Source organism: Neocloeon triangulifer, unplaced genomic scaffold, assembly GCF_031216515.1.
Source record: "Neocloeon triangulifer isolate White Clay Creek 2 clone unplaced genomic scaffold, ASM3121651v1 ptg000011l, whole genome shotgun sequence".
Classification (NCBI taxonomy): Eukaryota; Metazoa; Arthropoda; class Insecta; order Ephemeroptera; family Baetidae; genus Neocloeon; species Neocloeon triangulifer.
This window is the reverse complement of record NW_026775553.1, coordinates 735807-751381: the sequence shown is the minus strand read 5'-3', so window position 1 is coordinate 751381 and position 15575 is coordinate 735807. Positions and strand designations below refer to the sequence as shown.

The window sequence follows — 15575 nt, the reverse complement described above, 5'->3', positions numbered from 1 at the left end:
TGATGATTTTTGTTTTGAGCGCGACACCCAGCCGATTTTTCAATTTTGGAGGGTGGAATGAAATCAAAACAATTGTTGTCGCTATCTGCGCAATTGTTGTGACCACAATTCTCAGTTGCCGAGTTGGAATTTCAACGGTCTCGCGAATTCTGAAGCTTTGCAGTTTGAATCTTTTGGAAATTCTGAAAACATGGCCAAGAACAAGTGGACGTGGTTCAAGGAGATCAAAAGCCCGCAAGATTTGCAGCCAAAACAACTGGAGGATGCTTACTGCATCAAGAACCAGGCCTGCTCGAAAGGGTGAGAATTTTTCATCATGAGACGAGACGAGCGTGATTTTTTATTGTGAATTCGCAGCAAGCATCGGCCCTGCAAGAACAACCCTCGCTGCGTGGTGACCATCATCGACAAGTTCTGGTCGGCCGAAGAACCGCCGGCCAGCAATTCCGAGGGCATGCTCAAGTACGACCTACCTTACGCCTTTGCAGGACTCAAGAACTACGGTGCTCTGTGCTACTGCAACGTCTTTCTCCAGCTCTGGTACCACAACCGCCTCTTCAGGTGAATTTGAATTTTGAATTAAAACATGACATGATTTATGTAATAATGAATTAACAATATTGTAGCAATTTTTACAATGTTTTTTTTTTGCAATCTGCAGAGATGCTATTTACAAGTGGCATCCTGTGACTGACGGAGACATGGACCCAGAAGTTTTTCAGGCGACAGAGACGTACTTGCCCGAAGCGAATTCCATCATCGGACAGCTCCAGTTGATCATTGCTGAGATGGAGTTTGGCAATGCAAAGTAAAAACCAATACGTTAATTGTAAAAATTGATTCTTTATTGATTTTTTTTTTTTTTTTTTAATTTTAGAGTCGTAGACCCTTTGAAGCTGGTCGAAGCGCTCAGCCTGAATCAGAACGCGCACCAGGACCCTCAGGAGTTTGCCACTTTGTTCCTCAACATTGAGCAGTACATGGTGGAAAACATCTGTAAAAAGATCTTCATGACCGAGTGCAACTCTGTCATAGAGTATATATAATTTATTGAATGGAATCAAATTTTAAATCTAAAATTAAAAAATCTTAAAATAGGTGCAATGAGTGTGGAACTGCAAGGACCACACCGAATTCGATGCTCAACTTCCAGCTGCCGTTGACGTCCAAGAAGCAGACCGTCCAAGAAATCATCAAATCCACCATGGATGGAGAGAAAATGGACGAGGAGAATCAGTACTTCTGCGGAGTTTGCCTAAAGAAATGTGACGCCGTCAAGAAATTGGAATTCACCAAGTTGCCTCCAACGTTTGTGATCCAAGTGCTACGTTCCGAGTACAACAGGTTGGAAATAAAATTCATGATTTAAACGGATTGTCTTAAAATTAATTCATCTTTAGAGAAAAGAACAGGATCACGAAGCTCAAAACCTTTTTGGAAATCAACCAGGAAATTGATTTGTCCCCGTTTTCCTCCGAAACGGCCGACAGCACCAACGCCAAGAAGTACAAACTGAGTGCAGTTGTCGTCCACTTGGGGGAGGAAGTGTCCGGTGGCCATTACATCAGTATGAATTTGAGGGCTGCAAATTTTGTCTTTAATCTACTTGAACCTTTTTCTAGTCAACGTCAAAGATGCAGACAAGGGCAAGTGGTACTCGTTCAATGACTCCAGCATAGAGCCTATGCACAAATTGTGCTTGGGTAATCTCTCTCATTTTGTTTTCTTGTGTGAAATACTGATTGTTTTTTAGTTGAAGGAGGCAAAACTGGCAAAATCAGCAAAGTCCATCCGGATTCGCTGCTGTCCAACTGTGCCTACATGATTGTGTACGACTCGGTGGACCAGCCAGAGGTCGTCCCCACCCTGCCACCTTGGCTTGAGATGCACATCAGCACCCAGAATGCTATATTACAAACTGAGGAGGGAGATAAGCAGACTGATGAGGTGTGGCAAATTATTTTAAATGGATTTCCTCGACTGAGTCGCGATTTCATTGCAGAACATGAAAAACGAGTTGTGGCAGTTCAACAAAGAGTACTTCTCGGAAATCTTGGAGCACATTGTTCCCAAGAATGAAACTGGGGAGTTTTTACCTTTGTCGTGGGTCACCGCGTGGGCTGAAAACCCCCAAATGGATGACGTCATTGAAAATGAGAGTTTCTTGTGTCCTCACAAAAAGTTGGCCTACAACAAAGTGTCGGAAACGAGGTTGGTCAGCAACGATGTGGTGAGTTCTCTTTACATTTTATTTTCAATTCAAGTATGGAAATTGTTTCCAAGGCTGACACGTTATTTGAGAAATACAAAGGAGGACCCCGGCTTGCCCTGCCACAAAGTCTGTGCAGCGAGTGCATCGCAATTCGCTGCAACCTGCTGCAGCTGCAAGAGGCTGTGGACAAAGACTCGAAACTGGTGACACAGGAAATGAAGGCTCTGAAAGGATCAGAGTAAGAAAGATTGGACCTGATTGGAAATATCGTTAAATCTTTGATTCAGGTCTGAGGATAGCTACTGGGTGAGCAAGGCCACCTTTGGAAGGTGGCGCACCCTGGCCAAACAAAGGATTGAAAACCAGCTGGCCGAGTCGGGAGAGCAAAATTCGGAGCAAGAGGATGAGCCCATGGAAGACAAAGCCTCAGAGGTATTAAACAGAAAATAAATTAACTGGTTCATCAATTATATATAAAAAAAACCTGCAGTCCCCTGAAGGAGGCAAAGAGTGCATCACCAATGGTGTCAGCGACTCGGAACCTTCCGAACCCAAAAGGCCGAGGCTCTCATCCGAGACTTCTGCAGAGGAAAAGGAACCTGCTGCCGAGGAGGAGCACAAGAAAAACGGCCACACTTCACCGTTTGACATGAAGGAGTTCATTCTGAACAGTGACCTGGTGTGCGAGCACGGTGAGTACAAAAACCAAATTTGAATTATATCATTTTATTTATTACGTTTTTATCTGTATGCATCATTCAAATTGCAATCGAAATCGTCCCATTCCAACCAAATGGCACAATTCATGAAATTGGGGCTATTCCCAAACGTTTCTTCTGATAATAATAATAACGCAAGAAGTGGTAAATTCACACATTCGGAAGATCACACTGGCTGATCAAGTTTAAAATATATCTACAGTTTCTGCGGATAGAGTATAAAATCTATCAATTTGACTTATTCTGTCTGAAATCATTACAAAAATCAACAGTTTTAGTATTCAATACTTTCCAATTCATTAACAACAACTTTCTTTTAATTCATTCGGGAGACCATTTTGAAAATGGCAATTTAGTCTTGCGGCGGTCAAATTTGCGAAATGGTCACGTTGATTCCAAGATTGCCGTGGTCGGCGAACAACTTGGCAATGCTCGGGTCAAAGATGAGGCAGTCGGAGCCGTTGATCGCGGCCGCCACGCCCTCGTGGATGGACCGCGGCGAAGCTTCGTACGTAAGCTTCCTCTTGTTGCTTCCGTTGAGCTCCAACTTGTAGGCAAAGTTTTTCGCCTCCTTGGGAGATCCGATGATTTGCACCACAGCAAAGAATTGGGGGTGCCCTTCGTACTTTTCCTGCTTTTCCAGGATCAGCATGAAGTTGTGGCCGTAGCAGGTCTGCATCATCACCCAATCCACGGCACCTGCGAAATCGAAATTTGAATTTGGACCAAAAGAAATTGTATAAATGAATTCACCTGGCAGGTTGATGTCGGTGGCCAGGAAGACGATGTCCTCGCCGGTCAGGTTGGTTATGGACTTGTGTGCGGACAGCAGGTGGGGCATGACCTGCTCCAAGGGCCCCTGCCACTTGCAAGAGGCGCCCGGACAGGGGCACGAGTACGGCCGGAACTGGCACTGCTCCTCGTGCTCGGTCTTCTCGGCGCACGTCAGGGTCAGGGCGCAGCCGCTCGAGTTGTACTTGCACGTGAACTTGAGGGTGTTGGCCACCTGCTCCATGGCCAGGTTGCGGATGTTGCCGAGCGGGCCGCGGCACGTCGGACAGCAGTTGAGCTTGGGCCGGCAGCTCGAGCACACCAGGTGGCCGCTCTGGCACTGCAGAATGGGCGGAAGCACGTAGTCGAAGCACACGGGGCACTCGAGCAGACTGGCCAGGTCGGTGCAGGTCGCGTCCAGCGAGGACATCTTGTTTCTCTTGTGGGCACAGGAGGAGCTGTGGTGGTACGGGCCGGGTCGTTTTTTCATGAAGGTCGAGTGCGAAAAGGCTGCAATAATTGAGTTTCAATAAATCATCATAAATTTCACTAGGATTAAAATATTGCGCAACCCTCTTTTTTTTGGTTGAATTTTTTGTAATCTTTACCTGACTGAAGTTGACGCCACTCGCTCTCATACGACCGGCCGTGACTTTTCGGTCCACCAAAGGCAGCAACAGGACATTCAGGGCGCAAAGTTATGGTTGGTAGAAAGTTGCTGGTGCGACGACATCTGGGCCTTTTTTCGCTGACATGACTTGACCTCGTTCGCGGGCCTACTCGATCCGAATCATTAGAAAATCGTCTGAAAAGCACAATCACAATTACTATGCCGAAGGAGGACCTGAATCGGTGCAATATTTACCTCTGCAGACGCCAATCTTGGAATCTCACTCCACCATTTTACATGCAAACAACGTCTCGCTGCCGTAATTTCATAATAATTAACGCGAATCCGTGTATCGCGTTGCAAGCATCGAATGCAATACTTGGCCAACACGTCACGACAAGCGCACTCGGAACAAGTTGAAACAAGTCGAACGATCGATATGACTCTCCCAAAATAGTTTTATCGATAGTAAACAGCTGCGCGGCGGGTCGAAGTCGTCGTGCTTGGCTGCCAGCGTTGCTAAATGTTACAGCCCCAACGCGAAAATGGGCCGCGCTTCACTTTTGATCCCACTTCATATTTAAAACATCAATTTAATTTCTGAACGTTAGAAATTAATGAACTGAATCATTTCTAATATTAAATAATATTTTCCAATTGTGATAATTTTTTTACATTGCTCGATTTTATTATAATAATGTTGGTTATTTTGAAGTTCAAAAGTAATTTTTCTTTTAAAGTTAAAACTTTTGAAACCATATTTCTCCATTACTGAATTTAAGGTATTAAAATCTTATTACTTTCAATTTTTCCTATTATTATGTTACTTCTGATGTGCAACAGAAATTAAACGTCAGATCAACATTATCAAAATCTAATTACCTCATAATCGTAATAAGCAAAAAAATGTAATTATTGGAAATTTATTTGCACAAAATTTCCATACGGTGCTTAACAAAAAGCTCAGGAGTTCACGTTTCTCACATAGATGGCATCAAACGCAAGTGGCGGGAAGAAATCACATTGAGTCATTTCAAATTATAAGAAATTTGCAACGCATAAAACTATTTTTATTTTTACAGATGAATCCCCAAAGGATAATTTCACAATAATAATAAAATAATTATAATATCTAAATAGATAATTACTTTTTCGGTCATTCTCATTTATGCGTATTTGTTTGGATTTTTCTTTTCTATAATTTTGATGAATTTGTGCTTACAGGAGCATTGTCCACAAATGAGAGCTTGCGGCGATTGGTGCCGAAAGTGGTTTGGAACACTCTGAAGCTGTATTTCCCCAACTCCCTGGAGTTCCCTCTGCAAACTGAGACCTGCGAGACATGCCAGGTGTGTATTGAGATGTTAATTTATGCAAATAATAAAAAAATAAATGTTGTCATTTTGACAGGACCACGACTTGAAGGACAGCGTCAAGCTGGAGGAAAGAGTGGAATTTGCCAAAAAGCTGAAGGATTCGTTGCCGGCGCTGATCGCCTTCCCGAACACCAAAACCAGCAGCAACAAGCACGTGAGGTTCGAGACGCCCTCGATGCGGCCCAAGACGCTCTACGTCGTCAACTTTGATTTCGTCCAGAAGCTGAGCAGATTCGTTAAGTAAGTACGGCGTGAATGGTAATTAAGTGGGCACTGGTTTTTCTTCTCGGAATAGCCGATGCTATCGCAACGTGCAAGTGCTTATTTATTAATTAACACCAAAGCGCGCAGCAGCGTTTGATATCGCAGATCTGCGCTTGTGGGTGGACTAAAAATATACAGAGACGGCGGCGGCGCCAGGTGTGATACCATCGGCTCGCTGCCTTAATTAAACTGCAACCGCAATTTCCGATACAATTGCTATTGTTTCAATTTTATTTAATACATTTTTTAAACTACAAATAAGTTTAAAATTATCACTGAGAGAGGCATCAAGTATTTAAATTTTAATTATTCAAAAAGAAAAAAAAATATAAATGTGCCGGCGTCTTTTTAATCTCAAAATAGAATACATGAAGCTTTTGGTGCGTTTTTGACTTAATTAAATGCCTAGTGGGTAATCAGATAAGTCAAAGGCATTCTTTTAGGCTGAGACTGAGAGACCATATCTATGTCTGCGTGGAATTATTTATTCGGCGACCCCCGATGCCTCGAGCAGATTGTCTCGTCTGCTTAGTCCGTCTCGGAATAATTTCCCTAAGCGTCCGTCGCTCGGTTTATTTTGCTTCCTGCCCCTTGCTTGCGCACACTTGGCATTACATAAATTGATATTCCGACATTATCACAAGTTGCGGCCGAGATGGGAATCGCGCAGCTCGTAATGTCCTCTCAGTATGCCCAGCGTAATATTGGGCCATTTGTCTTTGGAACGTGAGTTATGAATTTACTGACCACATTCAGCAATAAAGAATGTTCAGAGATTTATTGCGCCGAGTGGTCGCTGCTCGGCCGGCCGGCCAGATTTTGCTCCAACTGTTACCAAATTTAACACGGAATCGCACAAACTCGATGAAAATTGTAACGAAAATAGAGTTTTAGCAAATAATTTAAATTATAATTTCAATCAAACAAATACAATTGTTGTGGCAAAAGTGGGCGTGATTTAAAAGTGGTCAGCGTCGGTTTTAATATTTAAGCAAAGAGTCGCAAAGCTAAAAGGCCGCTCGGCTTGACTGGAACAATAAATAAAGGGCGAACGCGGCGCTGTCGTCTGGCTGGACCACATATAGTGGGGGTGACAGTGTGCGCGAGGGTGATACATGGTCTCCACCCTCTCCTTCAAGACGTCGTCGTCATGAATTATTGCGCCCCACACCCACCCCCAGCGGAGAACATAAATCATTAAACCCGGCCCGCTTTCCCTGTGAGACGCTTTTCCACTCGCGCGCAATATTTTCCCTACGCGATTTTTGCCCTTTAACTGCGAATTGATATTCGGCGCGAGCTCGTTTGCATTTAACCCCAGCCGCTCGCAGCAAGCGAAACGCCCCGAAAACATCTTGCACAATCCATCCTGACGTGCCAATAATTTGTTACGTTTCCGCTCGATCGAGTGAAATTTATAAGTGATGAAAAGCGATATTGACTTTATTTATTCAACGAAATAAAAGTATTGAAACTCACGCGTCTGATATTAATATATCAAAATAAAAGTATATTTTTATAATTAATTGATTTAAAAAAAAAATAAGTAGCTCTGCCTTGAAATCAACATTTTCAATCAAGGATTGCACTAAACAAATTGATAAAAGCTACAAGACCAACTTTTGAAAGATGTTCCTTATGAGCAAATTGTGACTGTTTTTGATAAAGTCAATAATTAAAAACAGCTCTCGGCGATCCGCGAGGAGACGGTGCAGCGACAAAAAGTTTGTAATCGCAGCTTGCATTTCGTCTCCTCGCGGCAGCACATGTGGCACCAACTGCAGCGCTTTGACGGAGCGATTAAAAGCACATTTATTAAAGTCATGTCAAAGTCTCTTGTGTGCTGGAAAGCGTAATTTGATCTGTCTCAGAAATATATTTTGAAAAGAGGCAGATCAAGTGCGTTTTTGTTGTGTTTCTAATTAGAAATGCATCACAACCGCATAATTTGCCGGCCTTTGATCGCGCGGCCAGTTTCAAGCTGCTTTGCTCTCTTTCTTCCCCTCGCCAACTCAAAACGACTTTTTGAAAGTGTGCGGGGGTTGAAAAGCTATTCAAGTTTTTTTGTGCCTGACGTAAAATTTTAACATTTAATTAAGGAAATTTGCTGTTTAAGTGTAAATTTTTAAACTTTTTTATTTAAATAGAATTTCAAAAGCGCCTAATTTTTTTAGACATCATTTTTTTAAATCTTGCTTCGAAACTCATCAATAAAGACAAAATTTTTATTAAAATGACCCCAATGAAAAAGTTCACGTCCATATAAAGAGATCCCATTTTTTTTAATTCTCTGTAATTCTAATTGTAAGACATTTTGTTTTTAATTATCTAAATTTTGCAAAGAACTCGCCCAATATTTTTGTAAATTCAAACACTGGTGTAAAAAACACAGAACATCTTTTGGCTATCTCAGATTTTTGTCAGGTTGCCTATTTTCAAAAGGCTTGACATTTTGACCTTTTGCCAGGGTAAATGAAATTTGAAAAATCTAACCCCAAATTAATTTGACTGCAGTTTTTTTATACCCTTATTAACCTCTAATAGTGAAATTTGAAAAGAAACAAAAATATTTATTTTGGTATTTTAAGAACCAAAATATGAGCTTTTTTTTTTTTTTTGCAGAAATCGATGAATTCAAAGTGCTTAAAAATTTGCGGAATTTTTTAAGAAAGTGTGAAAATGTTATTTTTTTAATTTGCATTTACATTATATAATTCTCAAAATTTTTCTCGCCGACTCCCAATTTCTGACTACCAAAATGATCCATTCTCACGGTTCTAAATTTAATGATTTTGCGATCCTGAGCTGTTAAAATCCTCTTTACGGTCCAAACGTTACTCAGCCTCCGCAGTTATGATAAGTAGCATTTTGATTTGAAAAATTTTGCGGACGTCGGTGCAGTGTTTGACCTGAGCGAGGACACGGCTGAGCGATGCCGCGGCAGTTTGTTTTGCGGCGACCGCAAGCTGCCCACTTTTTGCGTCTCTCTCGCGTTTTTTGCCTGCCGCGAGTGCCGTTCGCCGTTGATCACAGGTAGCTCCTCGCTCTGGTCACGTGCATGTAATTGCGCGGACGGACGGACATTGGCGTGAGCGGCGATGCGGAAACTCGATCAAACTGCAGCTCCCCGTGACCAAAGCGAGATGGACCCACCCCCACTTAATACGTGACTTGTGCGCCGGATATCGCCACTTATAAACTCTTAGACTGCGCTTTTTTGTGCTTTCATTCTGAATCACCGCGACCATTCATGCGTCGCCCTCTGAACGAAATTTGAAATGTGTTTTCGGTGCGGTTTTATAAACAAACAAATTTGCCACCGATCGACGTTCCACCCTGTTTTTTGTTTGGAATTTATTACGCTTGGCCGTGGAAGACCCGAGGCTGTTTCCCATATTATAATGTCGGCGATACTAAATTAGCCAAGAAGCTTCTTGAATTATTTCTGCTCATCTATATACTTAGCTGATTGTTGCGGATTACGAGTCCACGGTCTTAGCAAGATGAAATAAAATGATTAGTTCCAAATAATGTGGGGGCAATATTTAAAAAAAAAATGTTATTGCTGCTGAAAACTTGAGTCATATTCAAATTAGCATTTAATTTCAGAAAAATAATCAAAATTTGAGCCAATTTGAGCATTGTTGGAAGCAACTTTGTTTTATGAAATCTACATTTGAGATTAATGCTCCAATTTTACTGCCCGCGGCTGAAAAATCCTCCTCAATCTCGTTTATTTTTCGAAAGAAACAAAAAGCAAAGCAATCTCTGCTGAGCAACCGCAGCAGCGAATATAAATTCTCTGCGCAAAACACGAATCCCGCGTCTCTCGAGCTTGTAATCGCGCTTGTCCCGTTTATTTTATTTTCTCCTGGGCCTGCAGATTACCATCCACATCATGTAGGACAAACAAGATCTAAGCATTTCGCATGCAAGAGAGAAATGACATGGTGTAATCTTATGCACACACACACGACACACCCCATCCCCCGAGTGGTCGCCGGTCATCGTTGTTGGCTTGTTTTTATTTCCTTCAGACGATGTTAAAAGGGTTAACATGCCACGCATGTGTCACGAGAAAGAGTAAATCCCTGCAAAGCGTCCCTTTGCGCGTAATTGAGTGACGGTCGCGGCTCCAAGGAGCAATAATTAAAATGCGCCGGACGCAGCAAAACAAATAAACCCGAGCAGCAGCAACCGACTAATATACGTGTTTTCTCAATTACTTCACTCATGTTTGCCAAGCACGCTTGGATGCAGCGATCTGCGTGTTTAATTCAATGTTGCTTTCTCCCCCTTTCCAGCTGCCCCAGCTCGCGAGATGAAATCATTTCCACTTTTATAAAGAGATGCGATGCGTCCAAGAAATACGAGATTATTTCAAAATGTTACAAATAAATTAATTTATTAATAAAAATATTAAAAATGAAATCAACCGTTGAATTTTTAAACCTAATTTATATCTAAATTTGTGACGATTTTATCAATATTTTAGCAGACGTTCGCCCCAAGCTTGAGACGATCCCCTTTGCTAATTCATCTTTAGCCAGGCTAATTTTCACCTCATTAAAGGCGCTGCCAGGGGTCACGTGTCATCATCATTCTCGCAGCGATTCTCTCTCTCTCTTGCTCGTTCTCTGTCGGCGCAATAGATATATATTTGAACATGATGGCAATAATAATATTTCCCGCTACTTTTCGGCGGCTATAATGTAGCTTTAGGGCGGCTGGCGCGCACTTAGGGTGGCGCCTGGCAAGCTATGCATCCCTCCTCGCCTCTAATGACTCGTCTCCGGCGGGCGCTGGCAGTGACGGATGAGCTACACGTCCCGCGAGGAAACGGCAACATTTTTTTCCCCATAACTCGCTCCCGAATAAAATACCAACCCCGCCGCCGTATGTATGCAACCCGCCGAGCTAGCTAGATAGGCTCGCTCTTTTTCTTTTTTGCTGTCGGCACAACACACCGACCGAGCCAAGTAAATTGAGAGATGTTTCGTCTTTATTTCAAGCTGCGGAACAAATGGAGCCACTTTGCGCGAATTTCAATTCAAACTCTTCGATCCGCGGAGTTAATCTGGCGGGAAATTTTAATGACCGAACGAAAGTTGACGCGCGTGACAAACTCGTTTGAAGTTGACAACGTATTTTGAATGCAAGGAAGCGCCAGGGCCGATGCACAGAGGCGACGGACTAGATTAAATAAGCAAGATACACTGCCGACGTCTGTGTTTGATTTATGTTCGCCTCGGCCTTTAAAGAGATGCCAGCTGATATGCTCCTTTTCTTGGCAACTGATGCATTTTCAGCAGAAAAAAAAAACACGAAATAGGGAAAATGGGAAAAGGCGCCGCCTCTGCACAATCACAATAGATGTTCACTCACTTGATATTGTGAGCAGAGAGTTAACAGGTGGGGTTGCCGACCACTAATTTTATTGCGTCAACTATACTTTTCTTAATAATTATTCGATTAATTTTTAAATTTAATTTAATAAATCCAGTTTACTTATTAGATGCAATGCTTTCTACCTTCTATAAAAATCAGGGTTTCTGAGCATGAGCTGCTCGCGAGCAAGATTGAGCAAAATTTTGCTCGCGAGCACCATTGAGCACTCCTTTAGTGAGCATGCTCGCGAGCAGATGCTTGCGAGCACCCCAAAAGGGAGCATGCTCGCGAGCAGATATAGGGGAGCACTCCTGAGGTGAGCAGGAGCAGGAGCAGAAATTAGGGAGCACTTTTTAGAAGTGAGCAGGAGCAGGAGCAAAATTAACTAAAAATGCTCGAGATGCTCCTTCTGCTCACATTTGCTTTAAAAATTTTACTACAATAACAGAATTTCATACTAAATCAATACTGTATACTGTGAGATCAACAAAAACCAGTGGAGGACGCTTTAGAATCGCAATGCATTAATCCCTATGCTCTGACGCTCCGCCTACACCCCTTTCAGCCCTGAGTTCGACCTGCTGCACCTTATGTGCTCCTGGCAAACCTTCAGTCCTCTTGTGTCTTTTCCGCTGTACATAATTTAAAAAGAGCTCAATCTCCTGCTTCATATTTATGTGCTCCTGGCAACAATTCGTCTTTTTAAATAATAATGAAATTATTTTATGGTAATAATTTTATTATTTTAATTATATTAAATTTTTATATGGTCTTAATTTGGTATCAAATTGATGTATTTGAATTTTGCTAAATTATTTCGGCGTAATAAATATTCTTTCAGAGTAAATTAAAAACCTACATGCCGAATTTTCATATCAAACATGAGCATGACACTGCTTGGGAGCATATCGCAGGAGCAAAAATTGCTCGGAGCAGCATTGAGCACTCCTTTAGTGAGCATGCTCACGAGCATCTGCTCGCGAGCACCCCAAGAGGGAGCATGCTCGCGAGCAGATGTAGGTGAGCACTCCTGAGGTGAGCAGGAGCAGGAGCAGAAATTAGGGAGCACTTTAGAAGTGAGCAGGAGCAGGAGCAAATTAATTTGAGCACCCGAAAAATTTTGTGCTCAGAAACCCTGATAAAAATGATTAAAATTAAGTCCCTTGATTAATTTCGGTTTAATTAAAATTGTTGAGAAAGTTCAATTTATTTGAAATTGAAACTACTTCATTTAAAATCCAAATTTATAATTTTCAGTTGAACAAACTCTCCCCCGAGGCAGAGATATGCAACGGGCACGGACTGCCTAACGATCCGAAATTCGTTCTAGCGTAAAATATAAAAATTACGAAAATGTACCGAGCGCGTCACTTTTTGCCGCCGCCGCGATATTATTACGCGTCTGAGGCGTGCATTGTTTTCGCGGTGAATGGCGTGATTAATAGTTTTATACTGTGTGCAATCTCGCCAGGCTCCTCCTTTCTAATGTAAAGTAGCAGAATTATTAATACTGTTGTCATAAGTGCGCGCTTTTTGCCGTGTCGCTTAATTAAGGGAGACGAGTCACTCACAGCATCCTGCCCGTGAAGGGCGCAAGAAACCAGCAGGCAACCCGCATTGATTGATAATTTTGTTGATAACACGCTAACGTTATTTTGCCGCGCACAATCTTTCCAACCCTTTGCTTCATTATTCCGCCTCAGTTATGGATGGAGCAGCGACACGCTAGCTTCATTTAGACAAATAATTCTCCTCTGCAGACTCATCCACCGCAAGAAGCTTTTTGCTCTCGGAACGGAAATTAATTTTACTTGATTGTCAATTTTTTATATTAATTTCATAACGGTTAAATCAAAAAAGATTTTTGTCAATTCAAATATTTGATAAAAGAAAGAATCATTCTATCGTGTTATCCAATCGCGACCGCATTCTGCACCCATAAACACCTTTCAAAAATATGTGGTTTTCCCCAGATTTCTCAAATTTTTGAAAATTTAAAGAGGCTGAATCTCAGCTTCCCGAGGACGTAGAACATAAATACAAGTATGATTTAATTTATCTCGTTGCCCTCTACGACTTTGCTGCCGGAAGCAAAATCGTAGGTCAAAGTTCAAGGTCACTTCCAGTGACCTAGTGACCTTTGACCTCAAAATTGAAGGTTATTCCCCTATATTATTTCATTCCAAGATAACCATTTTGTAGAGAGTGAAATTTTCCATTACATAAGGGTACAAACCTGGTTGGTGTTTTTCTTTATTAAATTAAAACGAAAATAAAAAGATTAAAATATTTTCCCAGCCATTTTTTTTAAACTTCTTTTAGCCTCTCTAACTTTTTTCCTGACCAAGATAGCCTCAAATACCTGATCAAAAAAAAGGAACCGTCTCGGCATGACCCATCTGAAAACGCACCACACGTGGTGACCAGGTCACTTCAGGTCATTGACCCTGGTGACCTCTGAACTTGCACATGATTTTGGCAAGTGTGGTACACGATTCAAAGGAGAATATCAACAGGATCATTTTGGTGCTTGTAAATCTATTGCATCTCTGGCAGAAATATAATTATAACTGTTTTTGTTATAAAATGTGGAAGAAATAATACATTTTGCTAAATAGCAAATTTATTATTATTACAAATTTTGATAAATATACATTCGAAGTTTTCTCCAATTTTTAGAATAACCCTCCTGTAAAGTTTATTCCTCGGTGTAATTCAAAGTGACCATTGACGGAGAGAAAAAAAAATGATGCCATCCAATATCGTTGAGAGACATTAAAAGCATCGGCCTTCCTTTTCCAAACAATCCTCTCGACAATTGCTGCGGAAAATTCCCCCGTCTCCGCGTCCACGTTCTTTTTTTCCATCCCGCGGACTCTGAAAAGGACAAAAAATGTGTTTGATTTGCATATGCGTTTGATACCTTTATTTGCCGCAGTGCAAACTTTTCCTCTGTTTGTAAGGTTTTTTGTTTGAATTATCCCCTGAGGGAACATGATCTGTGCCTGCAGAAAATATTTTTACACGCGCGCCAAGGCCGGTGTCGGCGCGGCGTGTTTATCGCTCTTGTCCACATTTTCCACCCCGAATTTGTCGTGCGCCGCGTATTTTAAATTTACTGCAGAAGGACAAAAAGTCGCGGACGACCAAAAAATACCTTGGAACGTCGGCCCGAATAATAATTTTTATTGTCTGTGTTACGCCGTTTTTTCTTCACCCTCTCTCTTGTCATAATATTTTTAACCCCTTTGTGGCAAAAACGAATTAAAAACGGGCAGGCGCGCCCGCTCTGATAATTTATTATATATTCTGCTGTTTGTTTTAAAACCTGCAAAGATTTTTTTAAATGCAAAAATTTCTCTTGTTTTTGTTTTCAGGAACCCGACCAAAGTTGCCCCGCCGACCGAGATCCAGAACAGCGGTCTGATGTGCAAGCATCAGTTGGTGCACGTCGACCTGGGCATGAACGGCTCCTTCGATGTCATGCCCGACGACAAAAGGTGCGATTTGCATCTCTCAATTTGATGCGTATTTTAAGAGCTCACTCAGCACTTGAGTTATGGGACATTAATCTCCATCATTAGCAGCGCTCGGGAGGGGACAACAGACGTCGCGAGATACGAGCCACATTTGCTATGCACCCTCTTGTGTCCCTATCGATTCCCAATTATGTCTTATTATATTCACTTTAAACTGCTCTCTCTCCGCACAACGGTGAGCGCGTCGTTATGCAGATTTAACACACTCCGCCCTCGCCATTGACAGCCTTTAAAATATCACTTGGCAGCTGCGGCCGCCACTTTTCATTTTTCGCTCTTCTTTTCATCCTTCTCACTTGTTATCCCTCAATTTGTTTTAGGAAATCAATCATTTGGAGTTTCAAATACGTTTTAGTCCTTTTAAAAAGAAGTTTTTTTACCATAATTTTGACTTGTCTGTTTTTCCAGGACATTTTGAATAATTTAAAAAGTGTACAACTCCACAACCACAAATGTTAGAATGGTAAAAATTTCATCTCTACACTCATTTTTCCATGCCAAACAACGTTTCTGCTGGCACTAAAGCTGTAGGTCAAAGGTCAAGGTCACTTAAAAGTGATTTTATGATTTTTTTAGAAAAATGGCCAATTTTGGGATGATGGTTTAATGGTTCCGTTTGATTCTCTTGCAGGTATAGGAAAAAATGTAGCTTGTATAAATTTACATGATATCTGCAATTTTCAGATTAGTTGCATT

The 15575-nt window shown here is 41.7% G+C and overlaps 2 protein-coding genes across 2 annotated transcripts in view; one reads left to right on the top strand and one right to left on the bottom strand.

Moving 5' to 3' along the window:
• The first annotated feature begins 1 nt into the window (after nt 1).
• LOC132196062 (ubiquitin carboxyl-terminal hydrolase 48-like) overlaps nt 2–15575 on the top strand; it is a 46254-nt gene continuing 30680 nt past the window's right edge. Inside the window, exons 1-15 of the mRNA XM_059618452.1 lie at nt 2–300; nt 358–561; nt 662–808; nt 878–1036; nt 1099–1344; nt 1401–1567; nt 1623–1703; nt 1754–1947; nt 2003–2230; nt 2284–2450; nt 2500–2644; nt 2703–2904; nt 5537–5661; nt 5723–5928; nt 14718–14840. Of these exons, the coding sequence (XP_059474435.1) occupies nt 191–300; nt 358–561; nt 662–808; nt 878–1036; nt 1099–1344; nt 1401–1567; nt 1623–1703; nt 1754–1947; nt 2003–2230; nt 2284–2450; nt 2500–2644; nt 2703–2904; nt 5537–5661; nt 5723–5928; nt 14718–14840 (2504 nt within the window). The 5' untranslated portion in view covers nt 2–190. The remainder of the gene's footprint in view (nt 301–357; nt 562–661; nt 809–877; nt 1037–1098; nt 1345–1400; nt 1568–1622; nt 1704–1753; nt 1948–2002; nt 2231–2283; nt 2451–2499; nt 2645–2702; nt 2905–5536; nt 5662–5722; nt 5929–14717; nt 14841–15575) is intronic.
• LOC132196066 (E3 ubiquitin-protein ligase Siah1-like) lies at nt 2923–4722 on the bottom strand. The gene is made up of 4 exons (XM_059618461.1): nt 4568–4722; nt 4311–4507; nt 3685–4212; nt 2923–3630 (listed from the first exon to the last, which is right to left on the bottom strand). Exons 3-4 carry the CDS (start codon nt 4190–4192, stop codon nt 3299–3301), a joined length of 840 nt encoding a protein of 279 aa, XP_059474444.1. The 5' UTR covers nt 4193–4212; nt 4311–4507; nt 4568–4722; the 3' UTR covers nt 2923–3298.

Coding starts and splice junctions, on each gene's coding strand:
- LOC132196066 (XM_059618461.1), bottom strand. CDS start 4,192: ATGAAAAAACGACCCGGCCCGTACCACCACAGCTCCTCCTGTGCCCAC. Junction 3,631..3,684: donor CACCGACATCAACCTGCCAG/GTGAATTCATTT, acceptor TCGATTTCGCAG/GTGCCGTGGATTGGGTGATG.